General features: G+C 44.7%; 2 protein-coding genes across 2 annotated transcripts in view; both read right to left on the reverse strand.

Moving 5' to 3' along the window:
* LOC143956208 (oocyte zinc finger protein XlCOF8.4-like) overlaps positions 1–26713 on the reverse strand; it is a 216423-nt gene that overhangs the window by 62584 nt on the left and 127126 nt on the right. The gene's annotated exons all lie outside the window — the stretch shown is intronic.
* Positions 13143–24824, reverse strand: LOC143956293 (uncharacterized). Its single transcript, XM_077466504.1, has 7 exons — positions 24610–24824; positions 21571–21691; positions 21018–21137; positions 20808–20931; positions 20573–20691; positions 20371–20473; positions 13143–15570 (listed from the first exon to the last, which is right to left on the reverse strand). The coding sequence occupies exons 2-7, from the start codon at positions 21646–21648 to the stop codon at positions 14585–14587; spliced, it is 1530 nt and encodes a 509-aa protein (XP_077322630.1). The 5' UTR covers positions 21649–21691; positions 24610–24824; the 3' UTR covers positions 13143–14584.

The following is a 26713-nucleotide window of genomic DNA, read 5'->3' on the forward strand; positions in this document are numbered from 1 at the left end:
GGGGGGGGAGGGCAAAAGGACATGGCTGTGAAGTATAGGGGGTGATGTGGGGGGGGGGGGCTGGGTGATTTGAAGGGGGGGGGGGGAGCAAAAGCAGTTGGACTGCTTTTGAATGTCCCGGCAGTATCTGAATTCCTTTTGTCCCTCAATGGACAAAAAAGGAAATATAATTTTTGTACTCGTAAAATAATTTATCGGGGGTCCATTGATTATAATCATGGTCTTGATACTACTTACTAACAAACTGAGGCATGCCGGGAAGAGGAGTAGTTGGACTGCTTTTGACTGTCCCAGCAGTATCTGAATTCCTTTAGCCCTTAATAGACAAAAAAGAAAATAGAATTGTTGTACTCGTAAAATCCTTTATCTGGGGTCCATTGAGCCCGCTGAAGGTCCATTGAGCCCGCTGAAGGTCCATTGAGCCCGCTGAAGGTCCATTGAGTCAGTTGCAGGTCCATCGAAGATCCCTTTTCCCCCCGGACCGACTCGTCTATGTTTATAATCATGGTCTTGATACTACTTGCTAGAAAACTTGAGGCATGCTGAGAAGAGGAGGGGCTATCCTGGGCAGGCCTGCAATTTGTTTGCCAATATCCAATCCTGTAGGCAGCATTATAACCCGACAGTATCAGAATTCTTGCATTCATCAATGGACTCTCAAGAAAAAAATTCCATGTTGAGTAGGAAAATTCCATTCTTTTGGCTATGGAGAGATCCCGATGGGTATCTCCTAGGGACTCCAGAAGTACCTGTGTTCTCCGTCCCACCCACATGTCACACATAACACAGGCACGCTATTGTGTTTTTTTTTTTTTTTTTGCATTCCTCAGTCTGGATCGTCTTGCTGTCGGAGTTGGGAGGAAATATACAAAGCCAACAGGTGATTTGGCCTACAAGGCTCAACCAAAAACTGAAACCCCAATTTTGTAAGACTGACCCTTTAATAGGAACATTATTTCCGTGGTTTCTATGGTACTTGGCCATTTTGTGGCCCCCGATTAATGGAAAATCAAAGCTATTCATTGTTGGACACTTTTCTCTATACAGCATGTACCACTGGATGTACAGTGAAGGAAAAAAGTATTTGATCCCCCCGCTGATTTTGTAGGTTTGCCCACTGACAAAGAAATGATCGGTCTATAATTGTAACGGTAGGTTTATTTTAACAGCGAGAGACAGAATAACAACAAAAATATCCAGAAAAATGCATTTCGAAAAATGTATAAATTGATTTGCATTTTAATGAGTAAAATAAGTATTTGATCCCCTATCAATCAGCAATATCTCTGTCTCTCAGGTGTCTTTTATACAGGTAACAAGCTGATATTAGGAGCACTCTCTTAAAGGAAGTGCTCTTAATCTCAGCTTGTTACCTGTATAAAAGAAACCTGTCCACAGAAGCAATCAGTCAGATTCCAATCTCTCCACCATGGCCAAGACCAAAGAGCTGTCCAAGGATGTCGGGGACAAGATTTTAGACCTACACAAGGCTGGAATGGGCTACCAGACCATCGCCAAACAGCTTGGTGAGAGGGTGACAACAGTTGGTGCGTTTTATTCGCAAAATGGCAGAAACAAAAAAAACTGTCAATCTCCCTCAGTCTGGGGCTCCATGCAAGATCTCACCTTGTGGAGTTTCAATGATCATGAGAACGGTGAGGAATCAGCCCAGAACTACACGGGAGAATCTTGTCAATGATCTCAAGGCAGCTGGGACCATAGTCACCAAGAAAACAATTGGTAACACACTATATTGTGAAGGACTGAAATCTTGCAAGGTCCCCCTGCTCAAGAAAGCACATGTACAGGCCTGTCCTGAAGTTTGCTAATGAACATTGGAATAATTCAGAGAACTGGGTGAAAGTGTTGTGGTCAGATGAAACCAAAATCAAGGTCTTTGGCATCAGCTCCATGGTCCATGGGGACCTTGGATTGTGGGCTCCTTGAGGGTAGGGACTGATGTAAGTGTGCAATGTACAGGGATAGGGACAATTGTAGACACTCACTCAGGTTGAACTGGATGGACTGGTGTCTTTATTCAACCTTACTAACTATGTAACTCAACTCGCCGTGTTTGGAGGAGGAATGCTGCCTATGACCCCAAGAACACCATCCTCACCGTAAAACATGGAGGTGGAAACATTATGTTTTGGGGGTGTTTTTCTGCTAAGGAGACAGGAAAACTTCACCGCATCAAAGGGACGTTAGATTGGGCCATGTGCCATCAAATCTTGGGTGAGAACCTCCTTCCCTCAGCCAGGGCATTGAAGATGGGTCGTGGATGGGTATTCCAGCATGACAATGACCCAAATCACACGGCCAAGGCAACATACGAGTGCCTCAAGAAGAAGCACATTAAGGTCCTGGACCGAGCCGGTCTCCAGACCTTAATCCTATAGAAAATAAGTGGAGGGAGCTGAAGGTTCAGGTTACCAAACATCAGCCTCGAAATCTTAATGACTTGGAGAGGATCTGCAAAGAGGAGTGGGACAAAATCCCTCCTGAGATGTGTGAAAACCTGGTGGCCAACTACAAGAAACATCTGACCGCAGTACTTGGTGGCAAAACCCTTGTTGGCAATCACAAAGTCGTTCATTAAAACGCAAATCAATTTTATAACGTTTTTGAAATGCGTTTTTCTGGATATTTTTGTTTTTATTGTGTCTCTAACTGTTAAAATAAACCGACCATTAAAATTTATAGACTGATCATTTCTCTGTCTGTGGGCAAACCTACAAAATCAGCGGGGGGATCAAATACCTTTTTTATCCCTCATTGTAGTGTATTTTACTGCTTTTTTACCTCTATTTGCTCATTTTCATATTTTTTTCAATAAAAAAATAGAACTATTTCACAATTAGTATGAATTTACATAAAACTCCTCTGTTCTGCCCACCACCTGAAATCTCCTATCAGGCTGTCTTCATTGAAGAGATGAACAGCAGGAGGGACCAACGTTCCATATGATCTGTTTTCTCCTGTTAATTATCAATAGGCAGTTATGTTAACAGAAAGCCTGGTCGTATTTGGCCAGTTTTGTCAATATTTGAATGTTTACATGCTTGTAATTTTGTTTGATATCATTTTTATAAATTCTGGATATTTACCAATAAACGTTTAATGCAGGGTACACTCATAACACCAGATTCCTAGAGCACTGCAGAAGCTGTTTTCTTTCCGACTGTTTCTTTCTAATTGAAAGTCTGTATAGAACCACAGGGAGGGGAGAGGAATCACTGCTCTGACTGTTTTAGCTTTGCGTGTAAACTGAGCTTCAGCTCTGATTCTGCAATTTTATTTATTTCCTCTCAAGCATTACATATATTGACTATTTCAGCGCATCTGGAAACTATTCACAGCGCTTCACTTTTTCCACATTTTGTTATATACAGCCTTATTCCAAAATGGATTAAATTTATTATTTTCTTAAAAATTCTACAAACAATACCCCATAATAATAACATGAAAGAAGGTTGAAATCTTTGCAAATTTATTTAAAAAAATCCCATGTACGTAAGCATCACAGCCTTTGGTCAATACTTTAGTGAAGCACCTTTGGCACCAATTACAGCCTCAAGTCTTGTTGAGTATGATGCTCCAAGCTCGGCACACCTATTTTTGGGCACTTTCTCCCATTCTTCTTTGCAGGACCTGTCAAGATCCATCAGGTTGGATGGGGAGCATTGGCTGCGCAGCCATTTTCAGATCTCTCCAGCGATGTTCAAGTCTGGGCTCTGGCTGGGCCACTCAAGAACATTCACAGAGATGTCCCGTAGCCACTCCTTTTGTGTGCTTAGGGTCGTTGTCCTGTTAGAAGATGAACCTTCACCCCAGTCTGAGGTCCAGAGCACTCTGGAGCAGGTTTTCATCAAGAATGTCTCTGTTTACATTGCTGCATTCATCTTTCCCTCGATCCTGACTAGTCTCCCAGTTCCTGCCGATGAAATACATCCCCATAGCATGATGCTGCCACCACCATGCTTCACTGTAAATGGTATTGGCCACCACCACTCTTTCTACTGGCCACCAATTTAAGGGGCATTTTTCCCACTGTTTTTAGCAGGGGTTTTCCAAGACCTAAAAAGTATTTCAAGGGATCCTCGGGGGTAAAAAAGTTAAGAAAGCTGGCTGGACCTCAGGGTGGTATTGAGATTCTTTTAAAAGCCCTCCCGTTATACCCTGGTGAGCTTTGTCTTTTGGCCCTGAAAGATTTGCCCGGCCAACCAAGTATGTCTAACTACCTTTCCTTGGCCCCACTTGGGTGTTGGATTCCACCAGACCACCGCCTTCTTTCTTTTTTCTTTTCTCTTCTCCCCTATCTCCCCCTTCTCTCTTTTTTCCTACTCTAACCTTCCCTCCCTTTTCTCCCCTCCCCCTTTTTTTCTTTCTTCAGCCACTGGTCTCCCAGGCTTCCATGGAGCTTGGATTGCCAGATAGTAGAGTCCCTTGTACCCAGTCTTTGTTAAGCAACCATCTACTGTCATTTTGGGTAACGGTTTTGATCTTTATTCTCCTTTCTTAATTCTCCTTTATGATGGGCTCTTTAACCATTTCCTTATTTATATGGTTAGCAGACTTGCCATATAGAGCCTTCTTCCGACGTACCTATGTATAGTGGTCTTGTGACTAATCTTGTTTTTTTTTTTGTTTTTTTCTTGATTTTTATGTTCACGTTTGTTCTTTTTGTAGCTGAAAATTGCTGTAATGTCATTTGTTGCATTGAAAGATATTCTTTTTTTCTCAATAAAAATTTTTTATATGGAAATTTTTTTTTTAAGAATGTCTGCCTCGGTACCTTGACATGCCATTAAAAATGAATGGCACCACACTGCATGTAACATGCATGGTTGGGACAAGGGGTGCCCTGGGCACTGTGATATCATGTGAGGTGGGGGGCGTTGAGGGGGAGGGGATTTGTGTTGGGAGGGGGAAATTGGGGGCGGCAGGGGGTATGTATTCTAGGAGGAGAAATTTGGGTGATGTGTTAGGAGTGATGATTTTTGGGATTTGTGTTGGGATGGGGGAAGAAGGTTTGTGCTAGAAGCGGTGATATGGTACAGGAGAACTTTTTTTTTGGGATACTCAGAGAGGAAATTTGAGGGGTAGAGGATTTGTGCTAGGAAGGGTGATTTTGTTTTCTATTTATTTTTCCAGTTTGAAGCATTTCAAAGTTGCATCGAACAAAAAAAATAAAAAATAGAATATATACCGAGCCGCCATAACCTTAAGACCACCCACTACAATCTGTTGAGGCATGGACTCAGAGCCCTCTTTTAAGCGGGGCAAAAGGAGCAGCTGCCTGGGCCCAGTCATTTTTGTGGGGCCCAACGCAGCTGCTTGAGCCCCCCATAGGTGTAATATCATGGGTCGCTCCTAGCTATGTGGGCCCATGCGACCTCCCTGGTATCAGTGTAGCTGAGCGATTTCCTCTCCCACCGCTGCACAGGGCCTCTACAGGTCTCTGATCGACTGTGTTCACAGGTGGTGTAGCTGCGGGTTGTCTGTGTGCTTGCAACACGCTCGCCTCCTCCTCCTGTGAGCCATGGGCTTTCTCTAATCGCTGCTTGTTCTTCCCTCTCCGGCAAAGCAGAACAAGCAGCCAATCAGAAGAGGCTCAAGGGGCATGATGGGACATGTAGTCCTAAGGAATGTACTGTTCACTAAAGTCCATGGGACCTGAACTATACCCTGCTTTTAAAGGAGGTGGATGCAAGAGTTGCCAGGGCAAAAAATTCACAATGACAGTGCAGTGTTCTGGGGGAGTTAGTGAGAGGAACCTGTGGTACAGTTCCCGCCCCAGGGAGATAACCAAACAAGTACCATATGGGAAGACTGCAAGAGCGAGAGGACCATGTTACCAGCCACTGCCAGTATACGGACCTTGCTGCACTGCCTACTGTGGTCATCATGGGCAACCCCGGCTGCTGTGTTGCTGGATCTGGTAAGGGCGCTTTGCAGTCACTACTTGGTACCACCAGTAGAGAATCAGCCATTGGGAACTACTTAACCAGCTACTGAATATCTGTGGTACCAGTGGCAGAACTCCCAGGGTCGCACTTGTGACCGGGCCCTGGTGTTCCCCCACGGTGGGGGGCCCCAGATGGCAGGAAAGGGGCCCCCGTTGGAGAACAAACCAGGGACAGATTCCCCACTCCTCCCCCAGCAGTGATCAGGTGGCTCCCACTGGAGCATTGCCGCTAGCAATAATCTCATTTAAAATCCTGCAGGCTGGTTGTACCCAAGTTGATTGATTGATCAACTTGGGTACATTTAGCCTTCCCATATATGGTTCAAATCTTGCCCGATTCCTGCTGGACCGGCTGAGATTTGAACCATCTATGGCCAGATTTAGTCAGGCTGCACAGCGGACTGGACAGAGGTATGTGCCGTGGCAGCTATTGAGTGGAGATAGTAGATCCCAGGGGAAGCACATGATAAGCCTTTTAATGCTAGAAGATCCCTGCTGGAAATATCATTTCACTAGGTTTCTGATAGCAAAGAAATGGTTAATCGTACATGTCAAACACAGATCTGAAAGGGTTAATCATGCACTTCCAACTGGTAACTTCTCTGCCAGCAATAAAAGGGTTAATTGTGTTCAGCTTCCCCTCACCTCCCCAGTTCATGGTGTGCAGGCAATGAGATGATGTGCTGTAACCTTTAGCAACCAATCAGTGAGCCATAATGATGTGCTGTAACCTCTAGCAACCAATCAGTAAGTGGTAATGATATGCAGTAACCTCTAGCACCCAATCAGTGAGCAATAATGTGCACTAGACTTGCTACCAGTTAGCAGTAATGATGTGCAGTAACATCTAGCAACCAATCAGTAAGCAGTAACAATGTGCAGTAACCTCTATGAACCAATCAATGAGTGGTAAGGATGTGAAGTAACCTCTAGCAACCAATCAACAAGCAGAAATTATGTGCTGTAACCTCTAGCAACCAATCAGTATTGTGGACTGCAGTACTATACCTCTGAAGGTGTGCTGTGGTATCTGGAACCAAGCCGTCAGCAGCAGACCCTTTACGGCTAGTAAGTTGGGAGGTGGGGCCTCCATGGATCAGACTTGTTTATCCAGCACATCCCACAGAGGCTCGATTGGATTGAGATCTGGAGAATTTGGAGGCTAAATCAACACCTCACTTTATTGTGTTCCTCAAACCATTCTTTAATTCATCAGACTAGGCCACTTTCTTTCATTCCGCTGTGCCCACTGTAGGTGCTCTTGGCTGTTGACACGGGTCAGCATGGGCACCTTAACCTGTCTGCAGCTACACAGCCCCCACAAACTGCGCTGTGTTCTGACACCTTTCTGTTGGAACCAGCATCAACGTTTTCAGCAATTTGGGCTACATTAGCTCTTCAATTGGATTGGACTACATGGGTCAGCTTTTTTTCCCCCTCGTGCATCAATGTGCCTTGGCCACCCATGACCCCATTGCCAGTTGACTGGTTTTCCTTCCTTCGGCCACTTTTGGTCAGTCCTGACCACTGCAGACTGGGAACATCCCACAGGAGCTGAAGTTTTGGATTTACTCTGACCCAGTCATCTAACAGTTACAATTTGGTCCTTGTCAAACCTTTACACTTGCAAATTTTTTCTGCTTTCAACACATCAACTTCAGGGACAACATGTTCAATTGCTGCCTTATACATCCTACCCACTTAAAGGTGCCATTTTCACAAGATAATCAGTCATTCACTTCACCTGACATTGTTCATATTGTTAAGGGTAATCAGTGTATAGATTTGGTTCCCACACAGGGTGGGGCATCTTGCTAACACGGGTTGCTCAGGAGATAAAGCTTAAGTCCCCCCCCCCCCCCCCCATTACAGCTAGAATTGGCTGAAAAGGAAAGATGGTAACACTAATGATGCCACTAAAATACGGATATGGCTGTTAAAAGATGGGCAACGTGACATGTCAAATCTCTTTCAATGGAAGTGTTAAAGCTCTCTCAGATGTACAGTATCTTGTGGCTTAAATCTTATGTAGAAGCTAATAAACCTACCAGTAGGGATGAGCCAAACATCCTGCCTGTGACCAATTATGGCTGCCGGTGCTGTGATTGGCCAAGCATGCAGGGTCACAGTGCATACTTGGCCAATCATGAGCCAGCAATGCACTGCGATGGCGTAGTGCATTGTGGGCCGTTCGTGCCACACGAATTTGGTACGAACGGTCCACAAAGTTCTGAATTCGACGAACGGCCGATGTTCGAGTTGAACACCGAGCTCATCCCTACCTACCAGTATGTTCTTGGGAGAACCTTGAGTCCTGGTGTAAACTAATCCCAAGACCCCAGCTGTGGAGCTTTGAAACTGAGTTTTGTTTATCTTCTTGGAGGTTGTCATTTGGTGATACGACTCAAGGTCTGGTGGCATGGGGGACTATAAGACTGACACAGTGGGCTTTTGTTGTGTCAGTGGCAGATGTAGTCTTCCTTAACAAGGCCACCATTCCACATAGAAGCAAATTTTGTCAAGACATTAGTTAGAGGTGATATATACCCAAACATTTGTGTTAGGAGAGGTCTTAGGCTTGGTTGGGATTTGGGTGAGTCAATGAAGACCTTGGTTGTCTTTCATGAGGCCATCACTCCATTAAGAAGCACATTTTGGCAAGGCGTTGGTTAGAAGCCGTATATATGCACAAACATTTATGTTAGAAAAATTCTTATGCCTGGTTTACCAATCAGCTTGGTCTCCCAAATGCCAGACCAGAATCACAGGTGGTTAGTGAAGTCTCTGTGTCAGGAAGGGCATGCCAGCAACCAAGATGGTAACCACAGAAGACGTCCTGAGCCTTCAATTCCTGTAAGGAGAATGCCAAAAGGTGCGCGTGCGTGCACCTTGTATCCATTTATGGCGCCAAATGGGCTATTTAAACTGGGTCAGCACCCATATTCAATGCTGTCTGCTCTACAGCGTCCTGTGTGTTCCTGCTTCCATTACCTGTTCCAGTTGTTTGACCGGCTTGTTCCTGACATTCCCCGCTGTCTGCCTGCATCTGACCCTGGCTTGTCTCTGACTCCGCACCTGCCTGCTCCTTCTGCTACCTCGCTGCCAGCCTCTTACCGATCCGGCCTGTACCTTGACTCCACTCCAGCCTCTGCATCAGTTCCTGACTTACTCACCAGTATATGACCCAGCTTGCCTGCACCTGCCTACTTTCCAGCCCTCTGGATGCTGCCACCCCACCAGTAGCAGCATCTGCTTCCCAGCCTGTGGTGTTCCAGTGTCAGTCTGTTCCAAGCTTCCACGGCCCTGCTAGACGTTCCAGCCTAGCTCTGCTGCCAGCAATCCTGCCAGGCACTCCTGCACCTCCTGTCTGCTCTACAAGAGGCCTCGATTCAGAGGTGTAAGAGATGCCGTCCACTGCATTTCAGGTTCTACCACTCAGGTACGTGACACTCTGCTTCTTGGAAAATGTTGGAGTACTGAGTACACTTTCATACCCAAGCCAAGTGGACAAAGCCTTAAAGCAAATCCCTACTATGGTGTGTTTTTTTTTTAGCAATTCCTTAACAGAATAAACAGAGGAAAAAACATTTTATATTGTCCAAGTGGTGTGTGTCTTTATAGCCTCAGTGCTCCACAGTCAAGATTAGAAGGTTTTAAACACATATTTGCAAGATTCTTTGGGCACTTGTTTTGATTTTCGGACTTGATGGTTACTGCTAAGTCTCGCAGTTTCTGCGGTGCAGGGGGGAAATGTGCTTTCAGCACCTCGTCAATGGGAGGGTTAAAAACTTTTAAACCTTAAAAGTTTTTAAAGAGTTTTTATTCAGTTTGAAAACTATGGATTTTAGATGCAGAGACCCAAACTTTCATTTACACAAGCTACAATTGCTTGAAGAGACATTTTTAGTCACTGCATTTTATGGGCTCAGAAAATCATGACTGGGCTAGGAAAGGGTAGTACAATCAAACTATGTAGCACCTTAACTGGAAATTTGGCATCTACTTTTGAATATGGGCTCACCTCCTGAAAGACAATTTGGTAGGGAAGGAGGAAGCCTGCATAGGACACTGCAGCAAGTGAGATAGAGGGTTTGCAAAGGCCATTCCAGAGGTCCTGGATGCTAAGCTAACCTCTATAATAAGGATGGGCAACCTAAGGCATGCGTGCCAGGGTGGGCATGCAATGTAATTTTTAGTGGCACCTTGATGATTGTCAAATGGCATGGGTGCAGGCTCAGACTGGCAGAGCAACCCTGCTTCCCGCAAATACAGTGCCTCTGCCAGATTATTATTGACAGCTAACTAGGTTGCCAGTTTCACAGCTTGGCTAGACCCTCTGTCGCCATGGCTCACCTTCATCCATGATGTTTCAGAGGCCTGCCTGATCTCAATGATGTTCAGGTGCAGGCACCCCACTCAGTGCCAGCATAGGCTCACCTGTGACTGCAAACATTGTTAAGTAAAGAAACCCACCCACCTATCGCCTTCCTTCCTGATCTGAGGTGTGAAGGTGCAGGAATTGTGTCTGATCTGAGGTGTGAAGGTGCAGGAATTGTGTCTGATCTGAGGTGTGAAGGTGCAGGAATTGAGGCTGATCTGGGGTGTGAAGGTGCAGGAATTGTGTCTGATCTGAGGTGTGAAGGTGCAGGAATTGTGTCTGATCTGAGGTGTGAAGGTGCAGGAATTGAGGCTGATCTGGGGTGTGAAGGTGCAGGAATTGAGGCTTATCTGAGGTGTGAAGGTGCAAGAATTGGGTCTGATCTGAGGTGTGAAGATGCGGGAATTGAGGCTGATCTAAGGTGTGAAGGTGCAGGAATTGAGGCTGATCTGAGGTGTGAAGGTGCAGGAACTGAGGATGATCTGAAATGTGAAGGTGTAGAAATTGAGGTCTGGGGTATATAGTGTAGGAATTGGGGCTGATCTGAGGTCTGAAGGTGCAGGAACTGAGGATGATCTGAGGTACTTGGTGTAGGAATTGGGTCTGATCTGAGATGTAAAGGTGCAGAAGTGAGGATGATCTTAGGTCTGATGGTACAGCAACTGAGGAAGATGTGAAATGTGAAGGGATTGGGGCTGATCTGAGGTATATGTGTAGAAATTGGGTCTGATCTGAGGTGTGAAGGAACTGAAGATGATCTGGGGTGTGAAGGTGCAGGAACTGAGGCTGATCTGAGGTCTGGTGGTGCAGGAACTGAGGATGATCTGAGGTATGAAGGTGCAGAAACTGAGGATAAAATAAAATGTGAAGGTGCAGGAAATGAGGCTGATCTGAGGTATATGGTGTAGGAATTGGGTATGATCTGAGGTATGAAGGTGCAGAAACTGAGGATGATCTGAGGTATGAAGGTGCAGAAACTGAGGATGATCTGAGATGTGAAGGTGCAGGAATTGGGTCTGATCTGAGGTGTGAAGGTGCAGGAATTGAGGTCTGATGGTGCAGGAACTGAGGATGATCTGAGGTATGCAGGTGCCAGAACTGAGGATAACCTAAAATGTGAAGGTCCAGGAAATGAGGCTGATCTGAGGTATATGGCGTAGGAATTGAGTCTGAAGGTGCAGGAAGCGAGTATGATCTGAGGTCTGATGGTGCAGGAACTGAGGATGATCTGAGGTATGAAGGTACAGGAATTGGGTCTGATCTGAAGTGTGAAGGTGCAGGAACTGAGGATAAAATAAATTGTGAAGGTGCAGGAAGTGGGGATGATCTGAGGTCTGCTGGTGCAGGAACTGAGGATGATCTGAGGTATGAAGGTGCAGAAACTGAGGATGATCTGAGGTGTGAAGGTGCAGGAATTGGGATTGAAGTGAGATGTGAATTTGCAGGAATTGGGATTGAAGTGAGATGTGAAGGTGCAGGAATTGGGTCTGATCTGAGGTGTGAAGGTGCAGGAATTGAGGTCTGATGGTGCAGGAACTGAGGATGATCTGAGGTATGCAGGTGCAGGAACTGAGGATAACCTAAAATGTGAAGGTGCAGGAAATGAGGCTGATCTGAGGTATATGGTGTAGAAATTGGGTCTGATCTGAAGTGTGAAGATGCAGGAATTGAAGCTGATCTGAGGTGTGAGGGTGCAGGAACTGAGGATGATCTGAGGTATGAAGACGCAGGAACTGATGATGATCTAAAATGTGAAGGTGTAGGAAATGAGGCTGATCTGAGGTATATGGTGTAGGAATTGGGTCTGATCTGAGGTGTGAAGGTGCAGGAACTGAGGATGATCTGAGGTGTGAAGGTGCAGGAACTGAGGATGATCTGAAGTGTGAAGGTGCAGGAATTGGGATTGAAGTGAGATGTGAAGGTGCAGGAATTGGGTCTGAGCTGAGGTGTGAAGGTGCAGGAATTGAGGTCTGATGGTGCAGGAACTGAGGATGTTAATCTGAGGTATGCAGATGCAGGAACTGAGGATAACCTAAAATGTGAAGGTGCAGGAAATGAGGCTGATCTGAGGTATATGGCGTAGGAATTGAGTCTGAAGGTGCAGGAAGCGAGTATGATCTGAGGTCTGATGGTGCAGGAACTGAGGATGATCTGAGGTATGAAGGTACAGGAATTGGGTCTGATCTGAAGTGTGAAGGTGCAGGAACTGAGGATAAAATAAATTGTGAAGGTGCAGGAAGTGAGGATGATCTGAGGTCTGCTGGTGCAGGAACTGAGGATGATCTGAGGTATGAAGGTGCAGAAACTGAGGATGATCTGAGGTGTGAAGGTGCAGAAACTGAGGATGATCTGAGGTGTGAAGGTGCAGGAATTGAAGTGAGATGTGAAGGTGCAGGAATTGGGTCTGATCTGAGGTGTGAAGGTGCAGGAATTGAGGTGTGATGGTGCAGGAACTGAGGATGATCTGAGGTATATGGTGTAGATATTGGGTCTGATCTGAAGTGTGAAGGTGCAGGAATTGAAGCTGATCTGAGGTGTGAGGGTGCAGGAACTGAGGATGATCTGCGGTATGAAGACGCAGGAACTGATGATGATCTAAAATGTGAAGGTGCAGGAATTGAAGCTGATCTGAGGTGTGAAGGTGCAGGAACTGAGGATGATCTGAAGTGTGAAGGTGCAGGAATTGAGGCTGTTCTGAGCTATACACTGACACATTGGTTGTCTAATCCTTGTGAATTAGTCCTTAATGTGCAAAAGGTTTCTAACCCCTGCTTCATCGTATAGAGGGGGAGTGAATTTATCAACAAGGACTTATCCTTTAATCATCACTAAATAACAACATAACAAAATATATCAATTGAAGTGCTAAGAAGGATTGCAGTTTAAAGGAAACATTCCGTTATGAGTGCAGTGCAATCTCGGTACATAGCAGGTTAGTATGTGATGCATGAGAGGTAATGCAGTACAATTGATGCAGGAGAAAAGTCTGTGATTGGATGGTGAGATCTCAGTGTACATGCAGTGCATCCTAACTAACGGGTTAGCCTTTAAAAATATGATGATGTCGCAAGGTGTGGACAGTGAGGCCTAACTGAAAGACTTATCAAAGGTGAACGCAGTGCAATTTGTGTAGCATGAAGTCATAGACCGAAGGGAATAGGCTGATTTTAACAACCAAATCAAGCATTGCTAGGAAAAAAACTTGCAAGAGCTAGGAGACCAAAAGGGAGCGGGGGTTTGAATAGATAAAATGGTTCTATGATGGACCTTTGTAGGCAATACTTTCCTTCAGAGTTTTTAACAGAGCTGTTGTCCAATCTTCGCCTCTCTCCTCCCATCAGGAGGGAGAAAAAAAGTCTCAGCAAGAGCAAACCTAAAAGGGAAGAGGGTCTTAAAGGAGACATAAAATTGCTTCAAAAGTAAACAGTCTGAAGAAGTCCTTGGGAATATGGATTATGATCAGGTCAATGGTGCAAGATTCATTGATGCTCCATGATGAATGTAGTTCAACTTATCTGCCCACATGGCATGGGAAACAAGGCAAAAACTCAAAATTGATGCGATTCCTGAAAATTTGAATTCTCTAGGATTTGATACCCTCTTAAGAAGCTCAGTAGTGATTGTATTTAACTCAAGATAGTAGAAAACCCCTGTATCCCCATAACCCCCAAATGATATTCAGACTGGTGGGTCTCGTTTGTCTACCAATGGCAAAGATTCAGACTGGTGGGTCTCGTTTGTCTACCAATGGCAAAGATTCAGACTGGTGGGTCTCGTTTGTCTACCAATGGCAAAGATTCAGACTGGTGGGTCTCGTTTGTCTACCAATGGCAAAGATTCAGACTGGTGGGTCTCGTTTGTCTACCAATGGCAAAGATTCAGACTGGTGGGTCTCGTTTGTCTACCAATGGCAAAGATTCAGACTGGTGGGTCTCGTTTGTCTACCAGTGGCAAAGATTCAGACTGGTGGGTCTCGTTTGTCTACCAATGGCAAAGATTCAGACTGGTGGGTCTCGTTTGTCTACCAATGGCAAAGATTCAGACTGGTGGGTCTCGTTTGTCTACCAATGGCAAAGATTCAGACTAGTGGGTCTCGCTTGTCTACCAATGGCAAAGATTCAGACTGGTGGGTCTCGTTTGTCTACCAGTGGCAAAGATTCAGACTGGTGGGTCTCGTTTGTCTACCAATGGCAAAGATTCAGACTGGTGGGTCTCGTTTGTCTACCAATGGCAAAGATTCAGACTGGTGGGTCTCGTTTGTCTACCAATGGCAAAGTCTGTAACCCAAGTTGCGTGTGCCGAAGTGCCTTCTCGGGTGAAGTCTCATCAATCTTGTGTGTGCTCTGATGCTTCACAAGAGTTGATCGGTGTGCGAACCTCTGGCCACACTGAAGACAAGGGAAGGGTTTTTCCCCCGTGTGAACCTTCTGGTGCTCAACAAGGTTTGATTTACGTGCAAAGAACTTGCCGCAGAGCGTGCACTCGAAAGGCTTTTCCCCTGTGTGAGTCTTCTGATGTTCCAGGAGATTGAACTTGTGGCCAAAGTTCTTCCCACAGTCCGAACAGGAGTATGGCTTCTCTCCCGAATGGACTTTCTGATGCGCAATGACCTTCGTCTTGTGTGTGAAGCACTTGCCGCATTCGGCGCAAGGGTACAACATCTCGCCCGTGTGGATCCGCTGATGCTCGATGAGGTTTGACCTATAGGCGAAACACCGGCCGCACTCCGCACACGAGTAGGGCCTCTCCCCAGTATGGATGCGTTGGTGACGGGTCATCTTGGACTTTTGAATGAAGCTTTTCCCGCAGTAGGAACAAGAATAAGGCTTTTCCCCAGTATGGATTTTTTGATGGTCTAAAAGGCTTGTTTTGTGCGCAAACCGCCTGCCGCATTCATCGCAGGAAAATGCTTTCTCGTGCGTGTGCGTTATCTGATGCGAGAGGAGCTTGGCTCTGTAGTTGAATGATTTGCCACAGTCCGGACAAGGGAACCGTCCTTCCACTCGGTTAGAAGGGGTGGTATTGGAGTGGCTGACAGCATTGCTGCTGTTCGTAGAGAGAGTTGGTAACAGGGCTGGGCTGTGAAGTGTCGGATGGCGTTTTGGGATGACAGTGTGCTTTGCTGCAGACTTTGCAGGAGGGCCCTCATCTTTTACCTCAGCATCTGGAGGGGCTGCAAGAAGCGGCGATGGGGATGTAGATACAGTGCGGTACTGTCCATCTGCTGGAAGGAAAAGAAAAAATATTATGGAGGAGAATTAGCCCACCAAGTCATTTCATGTAGCCCTCATACCTTTACTGCAGCTACGGCACCCCCTCATCTCCACCCCACCTTGTCTCAGCAGTAAGCAGCAGAAAGGAGGACAGAACTCCTCCACCAGATCCTGCGCTTTTCCATGCAGCCTCTGCTCCTCCTCTATCATTTCCTTCCTCACCATTCCTCTTATGTGTTCTTGTCAGTTCCTCGCTCTTTCCGTTCTTCTTGTGCTCCTCCTCTATCATTTCCTTCCACATCATTCCTCTCTTTCCTTCTTGTCAGTCAATCGCCCTTCCCAATCTTCTTCTGCTCCTCCTCTATCCTTTCCTTCCTCATCATCATTCCTCTCCTCCCTTTGTGTCAGTCTCTCCCTCTTCCCATTCTTCTTATGTTCCTCCTCTATCATTTCCTTCCTCATCATTCCTCTACCCTGCTTGAAAGTTCCTCGCCTTTCCCATTCTTCATCTGCTCCTCCTCTATAATTTCCTTCTTCATCGTTCCTCTCTTTCCTTCTTGTCAGTCCCTCACTCTTCCCATTCTTCTTCTGCTCCCCATCTATCATTTCCTTCCTCATCATTCCTCTCTTCCCTTCTTTTAAGTCCTTCACTTTTCCCATTCTTCCTCTATTATTTACTTCCTAATTATTCCTCTTTCTCCTTCTTGTCAGTCTCTCACACTTTACATTCTTCATCTGCTCCTCCTCTATCGTTTCCTTCCTCATCATTCCTCTTTTCCCTTCTGGTCAGTCCCTCACTCTTCCCTTTCTTTCTCTGCTCCTCCTCTAGTTTCCTTCCTCATCATTCCTCTCCTCCTTTCATGTCAGTCTCTCGTTCTTCCCATTCTTCTTATGATCCTCTATCATTTCCTTCCTTATCATTCCTCTTTTTTTTCTTTTTGTCAGTCCCACACTCTTCCCATTCTCCTACCACTCCTCGCCTATCATTTCCTTCCTCATTATTCCTCTTCCCTTCTTGACAGTCCCTCACTCTTCTCATACTTTTTCTACTCTTCCTCTATCATTTCCTTCCTTACCATTCTTCTCTCCCTTTCTTGCTAGTCCCTCACTCTTCCCATTCTTCCTTTGCTCCTTTTTCTACTCTTCCTATATAATTTCTTTCCTCATCATTCCTCTCTTCTTCTCAGTCCCTAGCTCTCTCCCCTCCTGCTCTTCTGACATCGTTATTTTCCTCATCGTTCTGCTCTTCTTGTAACACCCCTGCCTTTTGTTCCTCCTTTCTTCTCATTTCTCTGCCCTTCTCTCTTACCCTAGAAAACACTTAAACTACAGAAAACTGTATTCAAAAGTTAAATATAAGAAAACTAATTTACAAAACACACCGAAACCCTGTGCCACCTGTAGATACTGAGCATGCTACACAAACCTAAAAAAAAAACATTGAAGTAGACAGTCCTCCTCCTTTCGCACTTGCCAATAATTCCCTGCTGTAAAAATGACAGCCAGGACTTGCTGTTTAAATACAGTAGATGTAATAGCTGCTGTAAAAAAAAATGGACTGACAGTGCATATACGCAAAGATGGAGAGCTACAAAGTAACAATGTTCCTTTCGTATCCAGAAAAAGCAAATTGACAAGCAAAGATAGGTTTCTTTAACCACTTACCACAAACCGCCTTCAGATAGCTGCCATAACCCCAGTATATTCTTTAACGCCGGGCGGTCCTCTTTAAGATAAAAGTGGTCTGCGTGGCGCATTCACCGCAAGATCACTTTTATCGGCTGCGGTAGAGGTGCCCACCCCCCTCCTGCCGCATTCCGGATGTCTCCACCGCTTACCAGAGCCATCGGTAGCAGCGGAGATAATCCGGTCCCTTTCCTTGAGAGGCTAGAAGTAGAGTGAGGGAATGATGGCCCCCACTCGACTCAATGGCGTTGGATGACAGAAGCGACGTCAAACTTCACTTCCGCCCAACGGCCTGAAAGGGGAAAGAAAATTTTATTATTGAAAAAAAAATAAAGAAATACTTTATTTTTTATTTTTATTACATCTAAGTGTAAATGTGAGATCTGTGGTCTTCTTGACCCCAGATTTCACATTTAAGAGGTCCTGTCATGCTTTTTTTTCTATTACAGGGCATATTTACATTCCTAAGAGTGATCCAACATTTTATTTTTTAAAGAGACGGTGTAAAAATAAAACTAAAATGTAAAATAAATAAGAAAAAAAAAAGCTAAGCGCCCCGTCCCGCCTTGCTCGTGCACAGAAGCGGGCATGTGAGTCGCACCCGCATATGTAGACGGAGTTCAAACCACACATGTAAGGTACTGCCGCGATCGTTAGCACGAGAGCAATAATTTTATATTAATTTTAATAGTTTGCCTATGGAGATTTTTAAGGGTCAAAGTTTGCCTTAGTTTATGTGACAGTAGGGCAGTCTTTGCACCCCAAAACCGATTAAGAAAACATAGCGGAACCCTTATTTTCCTAAAGTTTGCAGGTAAGCTTGCGACAAACTCTTAGCCCTTGTACACACGGTCGGAGATTCCGACAACCAAATCTGTCGGAGTAATTCCGACGGAATAATTCCGGAAGAGGTCCGGAAGTGATGTTGCATTCACACAGTCGGACTAAATTGTCGGAAAATCCGACTGTACATAACGTGATGACGTTATTTCGTTAAGACGGGACTACGTTCAGGCTAGTAGCAAATAGCTTTGGTCTAGGAATTTGATCTGAGCATGCGTGGCACTTTGTCCATCGGAGTAGGCTACACATGATCGGAGTATGTCCGATAGGAGCATTTTGTCGGAAAATTTTACCGGCAAGTTGGAAAACTTGGTCCGTCGGATATTCCGACGGAAACAGTCCGATGCAGACCACACACAGTCGGAATATCCGACAAAACGGTCCGATAGGAAACATTCCGTCGGAATCTCCGACTGTGTGTACAAGGGCTTAGATTTGAATCTTGTATCCTAAGTGTGAGACAGAGAACAGATACCACCCCCTACCCCCAAAGCGTGATCAGTTTGGTTGAGTAAACATTATTTAGAGGGATTTCTATCAAGCTTTAACAATTACCATTAAGAAATTCTAGCAGTACCCTTACTTAGAAGGCCATTGATAACCAGACACCTGCTAAGAAGACCCATCTTGCATCACAGGCAGTGCTGGCTAATGGCAGTCATAAATAGTTTAGCAGACAATTAGGGGAATCTACATTCTTAAATGGAGAAGGGACCTTTGCCCTGATCCCCCGGGGCATTAGGCTCTAGGCGGGGACTGGGGTATTTCACATGGTCCATCTGGCCCAAACCAGAAAGACCCGGTTCTCTGGGACGTCTGCCGAAACAGACCACCGCAAATACTAGGTGGGGCTCCCCCAAAGGGAGACCCCATGAGAGAGGGCGAACCAAGCCAGAAGGCCACGTCCACCCCCTCCCAAGACGTTCAGGGAAGGCCCGAGGACCTACACCCTACTAATGAAATGAGAAACATGTACATACCCAACAACCTAAAAAAAAAAAAAAAAAAAGTGACGGACACAACAAACAACCTAAAAGTGGAGAAAAGGGAACTGTAGAAAGTGCCATGATGTCATTGTGAAATATAATGGCTGGCCTTCCGGCCAGTAATAAAAATTCCTTGGGTCATGACCAAAAGGCCCGGCCCAAGAGGCAAGTGTGAAAAAAGTGTGATAATGCAGTGACCTAGGTGCCATAACTCAAAGTGACCCACACTCACAGTGAGATTGCGGCACCTCTGGACTGCCACTCCAGGGGCACTTGGCCAGACCAGTGCAGCCCCCATACCTACCAGGAGTACCCTTCCGGGTTTCTCTGGTAGAACCTACTCCCGGCCACCCAATGATGTATGGGCACCCTGATCTTGGTTGCTACTGATACGACCCTTCTAGCTACCATTACACCAGAGGATTTGCTTAGCCACCACCCCAACCTCCACTGTAATCAGGGCAGTAACACAGCGCCTCCTCTTGGCAACTGATAAGAACAGATTTTTGATTGAAAATGTATACTTTATTTTTCAAGAAAATATACAAAAAACAAAATACTTTTAACAGGGTACATTCCACACTGTACTGCGACGCAGCGCATAAAATACACTACATAACAATACAGTTCCAAACATACAAATAAATTACATTCATTCTGCGGTATGATGCCTGATGTGTTGTGCAGAGTAATAATACCCCGAAACATCACATCATGCATGACGCCGCATTACCCTGAAAGCATTACCAAAAACCATTACCACTGATAAGAACAGATACTACACTTGATCTTAGCCAAAAAGCCTCTATCCAGGATCCTACTGGCTTATTCACTAAAGCGCATCTTGACCTACCCTAAAAAGTCGTCAAACACCTTTGGGGAGTTACCATCTACCTCATGGGCACTCGTGCTCAAGCTTTTATTTGAAGGACGTATCAAACCAGAAGAATCTATACATTCATTTATGGTGTTGGGATTGCCACTTTTGGACTTTATTAAGTTTGTGATTTGCACATTTTACTTGCATTGGCATGTATGTTGAACACTTTATATATAATGATTTATAGTGCCAACACCTTTACCGTTGTTTACCACCAATTCAGTCTATCTTAAAGGGGCAGCTACCTCAACAAATCATCAACCCAGGCGCCAATAACAACCACAAATCTTTGTTTAGTTCACTATTAATAACATACACTCCCCCCCAAAGGTGGTGGGGGGGAGAAGAAGAGATTGTTTCGTGACCGATTAAAGAGAATCTGGGACACTTCTCTGGATTTAGTGTTTATTTCTCACCTGTGCTGATCTCCACAGGAACATCCTCCTCTTTGATTTTATAATCAGCTTCCTCCGTATCCTGCTGATCAACTTCAAGAAACACGATGTTTAGATCCTCCTCCTAAAGACAAAGTAATAAACATCAATTCATATTTCAGCTAGATAGATAAGTGACTATATTTAATAGAATAGGAGATGGAGCCCAATGAGATTTTATTACCGGATAGTCGTCGGAGGTGTTGTGATCCTCCTGAGGGATCTCCTGATCTTCCTGTGTGGAATCCCGGGAATACAGAGGACGGGGACATCTCTCTGGAGAGTTCCTATTACTGGATCCATCTGTAGGAAACACACACACTGACTGAATACATTGTTTCTATGTGTTTATCAGATGATGGGGGATCTAGGTGGAGCCTCCGTACTGCTCTCTCCTTTACAATAAAGTCTCCTCTTACCCGGTGATGTGAGGGGCGGCTGATTGTCCATCATGACATCCTTGTAGAGATCCTTGTGTCCTTCTAAATACTCCCACTCCTCCATGGAGAAATAGACAGTGACATCCTGACACCTTATAGGAACCTGACACACACAATGATACAGTCACCATCCAGACACATCCCTTGTCTGTTACTGGATAATGTCCCAGAATTCCCGGTACTGCTCACCTCTCCTGTCAGCAGCATAATGATCTCATTGGTGACTTTCAAAATGTTCTCATCATTGGTTCTCTTGGGTGTCAGGGACGGAGATTGGGCATCACCAGACTTGTGTATGGGTCCATAATTCTACGTAAGGTAATGAAATAAAATAAATATCACACAGAAGAATGGCCAACTATCTCAGAATCCCCCTCACCTCTCTGATCAGGTCATGCGTTGCCAATAATAGAGGTAAGAGTGATGTCATGTGACCTCCCAGAATCCTCCTCACCTCTCTGGTCAGGTCTATTTTATTAATAGAGATAAGAGTGATGTCATGTGACCTCCCAGAATCCTCCTCACCTCTCCAGTCAGGTCTGTGTTTTATTAATAGAGATAAAAGCGATGTCATGTGACTTCCCAGAATCCTCCTCACCTCTCCGGTCAGGTCTATTTTATTAATAGAGATAAGAGTGATGTCATGTGACCTCCCAGAATCCTCCTCACCTCTCCGGTCAGGTCTGTGTTTTATTAATAGAGATAAGAGTGATGTCATGTGACCTCCCAGAATCCTCCTCACCTCTCCAGTCAGCAGGTAGAGGATCTTCAAGGTGAGTTTAATGATTCTCTCATTTATGCTTCTCTTGTCCTCATCCATACTGCAGGCTCAGGTCATGGGTTCAGGTGGTGATGGTGGAATTCTGGGGAGGGAAGCGGTTTACAGTCTTAATGTTTGATTCAGACGAACCCTCTGCCGACCCTTTCCCTGATCCCACTGCCTGGACCCCAGCAAAATGAAAGCAGGCCATACATTATAAAATGTTCTTACTGAATTTCCTTTAGATTTACCTTCAACTCTGTCGTGTCAGGGACTGCCTGATTGCATAAAAATGGAAAATGTTTAGGATTGGCCTCATATGATATGGTTTTGGTAAATCTAAAAGGAAAATTGTACAAGAGAACATGTAACATATTAAAGGCCTAAGCCAGCCATTCTGAACCAGGGTTCTGTGGAACCTTGGGGTTCCTCCAGAGGTTTCTAGGGGTTCCTTGGGCTGTGGCTGATGAACCACCTATTTGATGATGCCTACAGAGTTCAAGGTTCAGCATCACTTAGCAAAGCCAGCAGCATGATACCAAATATCTTTTTAGCTGTCTTTAAGGGGGGGCAATCTGAGCACCACTTTAAGGGGGACATTCTTCATATTGGCCACCAGTATAAGGGGCATTGTTCCTATTGACCCCTGATAAATTGAAAATTATTTTTGGGGTTCCTCCAGGGTTAAAAAGGATGAGAAGGGCTGGCCTAAGAGCATCTCATTAGTAATGCTAAGCACTTTCCCTCACATACTCATGGCCAGTAGAGGGTGTGCTTATAGTTCTCTTAAAAAAATAAACAATATGGATCAGCAAGAATTTAACCACTTCCATACCACACGAATTCCAGCACTCCTCTCCTACATGTAAAAATCATATTTATTTTTCTAGAAAATTACTCAGAACCCCCCCAAACACATTCATGCATAAAAAAACAAAACAGAACAAAACATTAAAATTAGCCTAATTTTTTTTGTATAATGTGACAGATGATGTTACACCAAGTAAATAGATACCTCACATGTCACGCTTTAAAATTGCGCACACTCGTGGAATGGCGCCAAACTTCGGTACTTAATAAGCTCCATAGGTGACACTTTAAACTTTTTTTTTTTTTTTTACAGGTTACATGTTTAATATTACAGAGGATGTCTTTGGCTAGAATTATTGCTCTCACTCTAATGTTCGTGCTGATACCTCACACGTGTGGTTTGAATGTAGTTTACACATGCGGGCGGCGATCTACATATGTGTTTGCTTCTGCGTGAGAGCTCGCGGGGACGGGGGCGCTTGAATTTTTAATTTTTTTTAATTGTTTTTGTTTTGTTTACATTTTTTTACTTTTACATTTTTCCTTTAAAGGAAAAAAAAATGTGATCACTTTTATTCCTATTACAAGGAATGTAAACATCCCTTGTAATAGGAATAGTGTGTGACAGGTCCTCTTTATGGAGAGATGTGGGGTCTATAAGAGCCCACATCTCTCCTCCAGGCTGGAAAGACTGAGATAAAAAAAAAAAAAAGAAGGAAGGATTTCAGGCTTTCCTGCCAAGTCCCCGGCTTTGTTTACTTCCGCCGGCTCGGGCGTGATGTCATAATGTCGCGCCCGGGCATCTGAGAGTCATAGAGATTGCCGGGGACCACCTGTCCTTTGGTTTTCTCTATGGCTTCCTTCCAGCGCCGACTGTTTTTTTCTTCAGTTCGCCAATTGCCCAGGCAAGCCGGAGAAGCACCGGAGGGCGGTGGAGGGGGCATCCCCTCCTGTCATCTGTAAGAAAGATCAAGCAGCTGAACAGGCTCTATGATTGTTCTTATGGTGCAGGGAATCGCCAGCTGAAAAGAATGAAATACCTGAATGATGCCTGTAGCTGCAGGCATCATTCTGATATTATTACTGAAAGCTGAGGACGTCACATGACAGCCTGCGGGATGGAAGTGGTTAAAAAAGTGAAATCATAAATTCTGTCTTTATACATACAATAAAAACTCAAAATACTGAAATACTTATCAGTTTCTCTTTGTTGTGACTTTGTTACACACACACACACACACACACACACACACACAAATAAAAATAATAATAATATTATATATATATATATATATATATTTTTTTTTTATAATAATTATATATAGTACGTACTATATCGTTTTGTACTGTAATGCTGATTTGTCTAATAAACTTTTCTGTTAAAAAAATAATAATTATATATATATATATATATATATATATATATATATATATATATATATATATATATATACACACTATATAAAAAAAAAACAAAAAATAAAAAATAAAAAAAACACACAGGCTTTTCTTTTTTCTAGCTTGTAGATTTATTTTTAGGTATATTATTAAATTTTCCTCCTTTTTTTTTTTATATATGCAATACATGTTGAAATCATTTAATATTTTTTGGTTTATTTTTAGATTTAGTATTGTTGTGGTCTTTGTTTGTTTGTTTATTTATATTATATATATATATATATATATATATATATATATATATATATAAATCAAACGTAAATAACATCCACAACAATACTACATCTAAATGTAAACTGAGAATTATTAAAATATTTAAACAAGCATTGTTTAGTAATATACCTAAAAACAAAAATATATCTATAAGCTAGGACCAGTAGGACCAGGCTTGAGCCTCACATAGTAACTGGATCTGGTACTTGTTTAGATTGCCATATAGAAGCCTTTAGATATATCCGAAGACAAGTCCTCTTTAATATTTAAAAATGACAACAATACTCATATCCTAAAAAGAATGTTTTAAAAATTGCAATGTGGAGAAACATCATCAGTACATAAGTGAGATCAAGGATTCCAAATATAAAAATGATCAACAGATAAATGTGGAAATTCTGGGGTGCTGAGACAGTGACCCCGAGATCTGGGGGTGTAATCCATCTGATGGACCTCTGGGTCACCCTGCTCACCCAACTCCACTCCACCTAATACCCCCCAGCTGTATCCCCCAATGCTCCCTATAGAGAGATCACCCACCTCTGGATGGAGGAAGTCAGCAGCTGAGCTTCAAGACTTGATGTCACCAGCAGTGGCCAGGAGGCGGTAGGGGATGATGGGTAATCGTGTGTGTCCCTCTTGCAGCAGGAAATATTCCCATGCTTTCGGTTAAAGAGCACCGCTCAGCACTTTGGTGACGGCCATCTTCTTGAAGACCAAGGGTGATCTGACCCTTACAACACTGCTGCCAGAAGCTCTAAAATGAGCGTCTGCTGTTTGGCCTCTAGTGTTGAAAGCTCCATCATATGATCTGCCACTGGAGTCCTCAGCAGCCATCTTTGGTGAGGGAAAGTTGCCCTGTTGCAAGAAAAGGAAAAAAAAAAGAAAGAAAAGCATCTGGCATGTAGCGTTTAGCTGTCTTTCCTCACTTCCTAAAAACTAAAGCAGAGTAGGAATCTCGAAAGTGTTATCTAATGCATGGCAAATGTATCAGAAATGCTGGCAAAATGCATCAATAATGCATAGGCATGTTATTGGGCATCCATGATCTACAATTTCAAAGAGCTTGAATGAGTCGCTACGCCCAGCGAAAGCAACATGGTGGTATAATTCTGATTGTGGCATTGAACACCCCTGGCCACTGCCTCTGCAGGTAAAGGGGAAGTGGTGGGGGGCACTAAAAACAATGCTCAAGCCCAGGGTTTTACCACCCCTCTCCCGCTAGTGTGAATGAGCCCTAAGAACGGGTCTTTTCAGATGAGGAAAGTTTAAGACCCATTCACATAAGCCGATTTGAGCGATTCTTACCTTAGGGTGTTGTCACCCTATTGCAGGAAGCGGAAAACTTTGTGTTTGCTCCCATAGTACTCCTCTTCAACTCACAGCCGTTCTTTGTTTTATCTCTGCATCCATCCTAAAGCGGACCTGTCACCTGATATATTTTTCATGTTAAGTTTATGCATTCTAAGTAACGTCTCAGTGTTCCTGGTATCCGTTACCCCTCACAGGTATCACAGTACTTCCCCCTAGCAATGCCTTCATCTGCTTTTCTCTCCAGGACAGGGCCATCTTTGCTCATGCATCAACCAGGGTCACCATCTACTTCCTGGAATGAGATGGGGGCTCAGAGATGACACATTAATGTAAATGCCGATGTCTGTGTAGTTCCAAATGTCTGACACAGATCAGTCCCTGGTGCAGTCTCTCCCCTTCTCTCCCTTTCCTGGACCTGACCACTCTTCTGCCTGCCAGGTCCCCCTGCCTGGACCTGGCCACTTTTCCGCTTGCCAAGTCCCCTGCCTGAACCTGACCACTCTTTCTGCCTGTCAAGACCCCTGCCTGAACCTGACCACTCTTCTGCCTGACAAATGCCCTGCCTGGACCAGACCACTCCTCTGCCTGCCAACTCTTCTGAGCCAAGTCCCCTGGCTGGACCTGACCACTCCTCTGCCTGCCAAGTCCCCTGCCCACTCTTCTGAGCCAAGTCCCCTGGCTGGACCTGACCACTTCTCTGCCTGGACCTGGCCACTCTTCTGCCTGCTAGGTCCCTCCTGCCTGAACCTGGCCAATCTTCTGAGACAAGTCCCCTGCCTGAACCTGATCACCCTTCTGCCTGCCAATAAAACTACCCGGACCTGACCACTCTTCTGCCTGCCAAGGCCCCTGCCCACTCTTCTGAGCCAAGTCCCCTGGCTGGTCCTGACCACTCTTCTGCCTGCCAAGACAACTGCCTGGAGCTGACCACTCTTCTGCCTGCCAAGGCCCCTGCCCACTCTTCTGAGCCAAGTCCCCTGGCTGGACCTAACCACTCTTCTACCTGACAAGTCCCCTACCTGAAACTGACCACTCTTCTGCCTGCCAAGACCCCTGCCTGAATTTGACCACTCTTCTGCCTGCCAAGTCCCTTCCTGAACCTGACCACTCTTCTGCCTGCAAAGACCCATGGCTGAACCTGACTACTTTTCTGCCTGCCAAGAGATCCCTGTCTGAACCTGACCACTCTTCTGCCTGCCAAGACCACTGCTTGGACCCTCAAATCGATATTCATATTGCACACGTTCCTGGTATTTGTGGCTCATAAACTAGTGGGTGCTACAGCGATTACCAGTTGGGTCCTGGAAACATCAAACAAGCGTACATATTC

This window comes from Lithobates pipiens, unplaced genomic scaffold (genome assembly GCF_037356315.1).
Source record: "Lithobates pipiens isolate NorthernLeopardFrog02 unplaced genomic scaffold, aLitPip1_a1.2 Scaffold_35, whole genome shotgun sequence".
Classification (NCBI taxonomy): domain Eukaryota; kingdom Metazoa; phylum Chordata; class Amphibia; order Anura; family Ranidae; genus Lithobates; species Lithobates pipiens.

Coding starts and splice junctions, on each gene's coding strand:
- LOC143956293 (XM_077466504.1), bottom strand. CDS start 21,648: ATGGATGAGGACAAGAGAAGCATAAATGAGAGAATCATTAAACTCACC. Junction 21,138..21,570: donor TCTACCTGCTGACTGGAGAG/GTGAGGAGGATT, acceptor TACCTTACGTAG/AATTATGGACCCATACACAA. Junction 20,932..21,017: donor TTATGCTGCTGACAGGAGAG/GTGAGCAGTACC, acceptor TGTGTGTGTCAG/GTTCCTATAAGGTGTCAGGA.